The sequence below is a fragment of the Neoarius graeffei genome, chromosome 11 (assembly GCF_027579695.1).
Source record: "Neoarius graeffei isolate fNeoGra1 chromosome 11, fNeoGra1.pri, whole genome shotgun sequence".
Lineage (NCBI taxonomy): Eukaryota > Metazoa > Chordata > Actinopteri > Siluriformes > Ariidae > Neoarius > Neoarius graeffei.
In genome coordinates this window covers 27,541,517-27,549,462 of record NC_083579.1, presented here as the reverse complement: position 1 = coordinate 27,549,462, position 7,946 = coordinate 27,541,517, and the positions used below count along the sequence as shown (strand labels likewise).

Below are 7,946 nucleotides of genomic sequence, written 5' to 3'. Positions count from 1 at the left end.
ACGGGGCTCAAACCCGGACCTTCTTGCTGTGAGGCAACAGCGCTAACCACTACACCACCGTGCCGCCTCCAAATTTAGTTGATGAACTGAATTCAAATATCAGAGCCAATGATTAAACATGTGCAATAATATTCTGCTGATTTATTGGCGCCATGAAACATTTTTATTCCTGGACTGAATAATAAATACAATAATCTTGAACTTAATGGTGAACAGGAATTTCCACCACTGCTTTATCTCCTATATGAGTGAGAGGGATTCAGCCCTTCCTGGAGTATAACAGAGTCTAAACTGGGGCTTTATAAACTCTACCGAATGGTTATGAACTCTTCAGCCCTGTGCCACGATTAGATTCCGTCTCACTTGTATATTCTTTGTTTATGCATCCTGGTCAGGGTTGTTGTGGATGTGGAGAATATCTCGGAAAAACCAGGAGCAGGTTGGGAGATGGGACGTTGCTCTGTTGTTGGTCACCATGTGAGCGCATTCACATTCCCACTTAGTGGCAGGTTAGGATGATCAATACACCCACTGGGCATGTTTTTGGGAAGGTGGAGGAAACCGGAGAACTCCAAGGAAATCTACATGGACACACAATGCATGCAAAACTCCACATAAAACTAAGTTCATGGAGCTGTCAGGCTACTTATACATCACTCATTGGGGGGAAAAAAAGAAAAAAAAAAGTAGGAGACGATTGTTTTAAGAGGCTATTCATTTATTTATTATTTATTTGCACAATGATCTTCAATACAAAAGAAGTACTGATTTACCAGATAGATAGCTTTACAAAACTTAAAACGTGTCCCACAACTACAAAATTCTCATGCAGAGATTGGAGAAGTGGGCCTTTTGCGACTGCTGGACATGTCAAGGATAGAAGACGTACAGTATTTCAGCAACTTCAACGCCCCGCACACGCGTGCGCGCGCACACAGCTTTGCAATTGGTGTTCTGTAAGTGATACAAATCTGTCCAACTGAACTTCATCAGTGTTTGGACGTACAGCATTAAGGAAATGATTATCTACACATCATTTAAAGGAAAATTAACAAAAACAATGTGTCAACAAGAAAAAAAAAAAAAAAAAAGCACTTCCTTTGAAATGGCTTATATAATACCAAATACATATAGACCTCACTAAAATAATCGAATATTTCTAAGCCATCAGTCACACCCAAAGCAACGGGTCAAACTGAGCAGTATAGACAGGACTGATTTATCTGCTATAAAATAATTATACACACAAATATCCAACGACAGCTCCGTCTGTCGCTTTAGAAATACTTCATTATTAAAAGAATAGTGAAATCCAGCTTTCATCGGCCCCTCCGAGCAATGGGACTTACTTTAGTGTCGAACTAAATCTTTGGTGGCTCTTTTTGGCGGCGCTTTGTGTTTTGTGTTCTGGAAAGTGCAGTGAGACACCGTCGAAATTTATTCGCAAAGAGTTTAGAAGTCATGGATTCTGGAAAAAGTGCATTTTAACTGAAATTTATTTCGGCTGTATTTAAGAGGACCACTCAGGATATTCTTATTTTACAGGAAAAAAAAAACATTTAGGCACGTGTTGCTATTAAAGATATTATTATTATTATTAGTGTTAAATATAATCTGAAAACCTGAATCAGATATGACATTTCATCGTGTTCGATCATAACTCATAATTTTAAAGAAAAACTCTATCCTGAAGCTTATTAAATGTTCATATTGAAATATTTGTGATTCCGGTGCCAGTTTGTCACCTGGTGTTGCATTTTTCATTATTTTGTACCATTCTGAGGTCACAGACACATTTTGAATGCAGTTATAACAGCGATCTCAAATCTAAAAAAAAAAAAACCTCTGTCAGAGCTTCTTTTTTCACTCAGCATTTTATACACATCATCTTAATTAATAAGAAATCCAACATAGAATTAATGGAGACTTAAAATCCCAGAATGCAATGCAGCTGCACGACACACAAACTCATCTTGGATATTTAGCGATAGAGTGTGATGCAATGGTGCTGATACCAGGGATTATTTGTGAAAGTTGAAGGTTTGGACGCTGACCCGTTTGAGTTTGAATAGCGTTCAGATGAGAGAGTTGTAGAGACTAAACCAGTAAAGCACCGCTGCATCAAATCAAGGTCTTTATGCAGATATGAAGCAAGGACTAAACTCCACTGGCACAAGGAGTCGAACAGCCTGTAAAGCAAAGCTGAGGAAAGAAATGGATGTGAACAAAACGCAGACACGACTTAAGTTTGTACTGCTGATTATAAATATTGATATGAACGTTATTCAGGGTGGATTTGCCTTGAAAAGACTCGATTCTCGTTTTCTGTAATCCTCAATGAAAATGCAATGACTTTTAAAAAGAATATTAAAAATCAATAACATTTTAAAAATCCAATAAAATCATGGTGGTTAAATTAAAATCCAGCCTTACATCAGGAACATAACATTAGAAATCACAATCATGGCATTTTTTATAACCACAATTTTACATTTCAGCACTGGAGCGACAGTTCTGTCCATCATTACTCGATTAATTATTCGGGTCAATAAAATTCAGAGGATTTCCTTCAACTTCATTCCAAAATACGTCTCATTTGGAAGAGTTCTCATCCAGGGCCAGATTTGATCTCAGATCGCACAAAATAAAGGGAACAAAAGCCTGAATGCAGGTGGTATATCAAATAACGCCTTACTGGCGATGGCAATTCAGATGCAAGCTCAAAATAAGCACACAGTCGAAATGTCAGACATCATAAGCATTACCATACCAAATGCCAAAACTGCAAAAATGATCATTTATTATTGATAATATTAATCTTCTTGTTAACTTGTTAAAGCATTCATGTCCAAAAGATGCAGTGTGTAGGCTAGAGAACAGCTGTAAACCTGGCAACCTGGCAGCCAATGCAAAAAACCCACAACAGTAAACACCCCCTTCGATTCGTCCATGCGTGCGCACGAGGATTTATAATGTACAGATATGGCAATGTACTGTCAGTTCTCCTGGAATGTTCATTCCACCATATGTGAGCTGTGGAAGAAAGCGAGCGGGATCCTGCATTAATTAATCCTGTGAGAGTTAATCTGATCCCATGGTTTTATTCGTCCAGGTTGAGCAGGAAGCGGGAAATCGTCCGTATGTCCATGTGAGGCAGGACGAACAGGCAGTAGAGGAGGAGCCACATGAGCAGCAGGAAGTCCATTTCGGAGAGCTCTGGGCGATTTGCATGCTGTGGACTCCGTGCAGGACTGCACACCTTCTTATTACACATCACACACCTGCAAATTCAGACAGAACATAAAGTTACACACACTATACCAGGTTTAGGATAATCAAAAGGTGACATGGTCATTGTGTATTTAAATCTCAATGAAGGAGGTGTGGCCACTGCACAAATCAGTGGCAGTGACGGAGGCGTGGCCTCTCGGTACATCAGTGGCAGTGACGGAGGCGTGGCCTCTCAGTACGTCAATGACTGAAGGAGGTGTGGCCTCTGTACATCAGAAGCAGTGAAGGAGGTGTGGCCTCTACATCAGTGACAGTAAAGGAGGCGTGGCCTCTGTACATCAATGCCTGAAGGAGGCATGGCCTCTGCACGTCAGTTACAGTAAAGGAGGCGTGGTCTCTACATCAATGACTGAAGCAGGCGTGGTCTCTGCACATCAGTTACAGTAAAGGAGGCGTGGCCTCTGTACGTCAGTGACAGTGAAGGAGGCGTGGCCTCTGTACGTCAATGACTGAAGCAGGCGTGGCCTCTGCACATCAGTTACAGTGAAGGAGGCGTGGCCTCTGTGCATCAGTGACAGTAAAGGAGGCACGGCCTGTCTGTACATCAGTGACGGTATAAAAAAAATAAAAATAAAAGCATCATGGTGCCTCTGTAGGTCAATGAAAATTGAGGAGGCGTGGCCTCAGTGCTAATTTGTCTCGGTGTAGGGGGTGTGGTCTCTCCTCTCTGTGCCCATCAGTCCCAGTACAGGACACGTGGTTTGTGTCAATCCCAGTAAAGGCGGCGTTGACTCTGTTTATCAGTCTTAGTAAGAGGCTCACTTAAATGCCTTACTCTTAATAATAATAATAATAATAATAACAACAACAACAACAACAACAACATTATTATTCAGTTAAAGAAACTAAGAAAGTTGTGTAGGGGTGTGAGATATAATCTCTTTCACACCCCATTAGTCTGAGAATGAGGACAGTGTAACTGGTGCGACTCCTGGAACAGGAACAGACCTGCTCAGACAGGTGGCTTTAGAGAAACGCCTCGAGCTTCACTCAGCTGTCTGAAACAGCTGCTCAGTGTGGGAGCTATTTTGCATCGATTTTGACTGCACTGGGTGGAGTAATGGTTTAGGGTTGGGCATTCAGATTTCTGCAGACACTACATGAGAAATGACACATACACACGATGGATGTTTAGTACCTTTCATCTGTATGATTTGCTGTGATGGTGGCAGCAGGCGTTTCACCGTTTTCTCTGGGTTGCTGAAAGACAAGAGACTGATTCACAATAGGATAAATCATTAGGGATGCGAAGAGCCTTAGTCAGCATTTAATCTGTTTGAATCAAACCTTGGTGTGTTTTCTGACTTGGTGTGGTTCTTTAGGAAGGCGAGAACACATCAATCATACTCGGGCGTGGACCAAAACAACCGGTCCGAGAGCGCCTGAGCAATGTGGTCTCAGTCCATTTCTATATGAACTCAATCGCAGTCTGAATGTGAATCAACTCCGAGTCAACTTGACTGCAGGAAGTAAACCAAGCACGCTGTGCGTTACAGCATTTTTTGTCGATGAGAGCAACAAAACAGGACTGCCATGTGTTCTGAAAATTTGGGTTAATGAAGTCGATAAATAAAAACTTGGTACAAAATGTCCAGCAAAATAATTTCCGCTTAGAATGTAAACAAACTGGCGAAGTGACAGTAGCAATTTGAGAAAAATGCTATAATAATAATTCTTGAAAAATAAAAAAAGACATGTTCTTACCATCAAATACTTTTCATTCCATATTTTGTTGCTTTTTTGTGGTTTTCTTCTTCTTTAGGGTTTTTTGGTGGTTGGCAAACCAACTTAAAGGTGCGTTACCGCCACCAACTGGGCTGGAGTGTGGAACAGGAGATATTGGGGGACCCTATATTCTTTTAGCCATTTCTGTTTCTTTTAAATACTTGATAAAGTGATGTATCTGACTTTACGTGATCCGCCATTTTGTTTTTCTCTACTCACAGTATATGAGCTGATTGGCTACTCTACTACTAGGCTACGAGTGCTTATATCCAGTGAATGTGGATAGAATAAATTAGTTATATACTGTATGTACGCATCACATCATTCTGACTGCATGATTGCAGTGAGAAAGTGATTCGACTCTGAATCAAACCACACTAGAGTTCAATTGGAAGCAGACCAAAACCACCTTGGTGTACACCGGAGTGTGAATGCTGTGCTCTCACCTACCTACGGAACCACACGGAGGGGAGCAAACATACCAAGACTCCATTAATATGGACTAAACAGTGTAAAAGTGAAAACACCCATAGAGAGCCTCTGTAGGATCAGATTCTTTGAGCTGCCATTTTATCAGTTCCATAACTTAAGAATATAATTACTGACTGTAGCTCCATAATTTCAGTAATTATACACTTATAAAATGACCTATATGATCTGTATCCATCCATCCATCCGAGATAGATACTTCATTTCTACAGCTACAGTGGATATAAAAAGTGTACACACCCCATTAAAATGATGGGCTTTTCTGATGTTAAAAAAATGAGACCACGATAAATAATTTCTAAACCTTTCCCACCTTTAATGTGACCCATCACCTGTACAGTTCAATTGAAAAACAAATCTGTTAGGGGGAAAAACAAAAAAAATACAATAAGCTGGTTGCATAAGTGTGCACACCCTTAAACTAATACTTTCTTGAAGCACCTTTTGATTTAATTACAGCATTCAGTCTTTTTGGGTCGGAGTCGATCAGCCTGCCACATCTAGACTTGGCAATATTTGCCCACTCTTCCTTGCAAAAGCGCTCCTAATCTGTCAGATTGCAAGGGCATCTCTTGTGCACAGCCCTCTTCAGGTCACCCCACAGATTTTCAATTGGATTTAGGTCTGGGCCATTCCAAAACTTGAATTTTCTTCTGGTGAAGCCATTCTTTTGTTGATTTTGATGTACGCTTGAGGTCATTATCATGCTGAAAGATGAAATTCCTCTTCATCCTTCTAGCAGACACCGGAAGGTTTTGGGCCTGGTATTTAGAACTGTTCATAATTCCCTCCACCTTGACTAAAGCCGGTGAGTAGCCTAGTGGTTAGTGTGTCCGCCTCTCGATCTGGAGATCGCGAGTTCTACTCATGGGTCAGGTCATACCAAAGACCATCATAAAAATGGTGCCATCTGGCAAGGCACGCTGCAATACAGATACGAGTGGGGAGTCAAACTCTCACGGTTACCAGAGGACTAGGCCCCCCACTGTAACCCTAGCTATGTAATATAAGCGAGGGGCCGAGGGCTACGAAACGGAGATCGGCACCACCAAATGCGCCATGAATGATGCAGGAAGGATTTTGACTTGACTAAAGCCCTTGTTCCAGCTGAAGAAAAACAACCCCCAAACATGATGCTGCCACCACCATGCTTCACCATGGGTATGGTGTTCTTTTGGTGATATGCAGTGTTGTTTTTGTGCCAAACATGCCTTTTGGAATTGTGGCCAAAAAGTTCAACCTTGGTTTCATCAGACCATAACACATTTTCCCACATGCTTTTGGGAGAGTTGATGTATTTTTTTTTGCGAAATTTAGCCAGGCCTGGATGTTTTTCTTTGACCCTACCTCATTAGTCCGGACATATGGAGAATACAGGAGATTGTTGTCACATGTAGTACACAAACAGTACTTGCCAGAAATTCCTGCAGCTCCTTCAGTGTTGCTGTAGGCCTCTTGGCAGCCTCCCTGACCAGTTTTCCTTGTCTTTTCATCAATTTTGGAGGGATGTTCAGTTCTCAGTAATGCCACTATTGTCCCATATTTTCTCCACTTCTTGATGATGGTCTTCACTGTGCTCCATGGTATATCTAATGCCGTGGAATTTTTTCTGTACCCTTCTCCTGACTGATACCTTTCAACAATGAGATCCCTTTAATGCTTTGTAAGCTCTCTGTGAACCCTGGCTTTTGCTGGAGGATGCAACTGAGTAAATGTCTGAACTTTATTTGGGGTTAATCAGAGTCATTTTAATTGATGGTAGGTGTGAACCCAAAAAGACTGAATGCTGTAATTAAATCAAAAGGTGCTTCAACAAAGTATTAGTTTAAGGGTGTGCACACTTATGCAACCAGCTTATTGTACTTTTTTTTTAATGTTTCTCCCCATAACAGATTTGTTTGTTTTTCAATTGAACTGTACAGGTTATAGGTCACATTAAAGGTGGGAAAAGTTTTGAAATTATTTATCGTGGTCTCATTTTAACAGGGTGTGTACACTTTTTATATCCACTGTACAAGGTAGCTTTTGATTAATTACAGTCCAAACCTTCACTTCCTTCACATCCACCACCTCTGGTCCACTCAAAACTGCCGACGGCTGGTTTTCATCTTCAGTGCTTTGCTCAGCAGCAGCTTCTTCCCTGTTTGAACAATTAAAAAAAAAAAAAAGACCACACACCTTTCCCATGACCTGGTGATCATTGCATTCATCGACTAGAGTATCACAGTTTAATGGAACAAAAAGCCCATTTCAACACCAATGTGTCAAGACCTAAGGGAACCAGGAAGACCAAAGTTGTTTATCTAAAAAGGAAATCTTCAGGTTTAGCCACATTTCAAAGTCAACATCATTAAGTACATTTAAGGTCATTTGGAGTTAGATTTGCAGGGCATTCATGCGAGGTTACATCCTTCAGAAGAAAAAAAAAAAAAGAAGCAGGT

The 7,946-nt window shown here is 40.9% G+C and overlaps 1 protein-coding gene across 2 annotated transcripts in view; it reads right to left on the bottom strand.

The window, feature by feature from the left end:
* Window positions 1–697: 697 nt before the first annotated feature.
* clmna (calmin a) overlaps window positions 698–7,946 on the bottom strand; it is an 85,568-nt gene continuing 78,319 nt past the window's right edge. Inside the window, exons 11-13 of one of the 2 annotated variants that reach the window (XM_060933696.1) lie at window positions 7,552–7,645; window positions 4,430–4,506; window positions 698–3,281 (exon numbers count right to left, since the gene is read on the bottom strand). In XM_060933696.1, the coding sequence (XP_060789679.1) occupies window positions 3,101–3,281; window positions 4,430–4,506; window positions 7,552–7,645 (352 nt within the window). In that variant the 3' untranslated portion in view covers window positions 698–3,100. The remainder of the gene's footprint in view (window positions 3,282–4,429; window positions 4,507–7,551; window positions 7,646–7,946) is intronic. The other variant, XM_060933697.1, reaches the window with a different exon arrangement.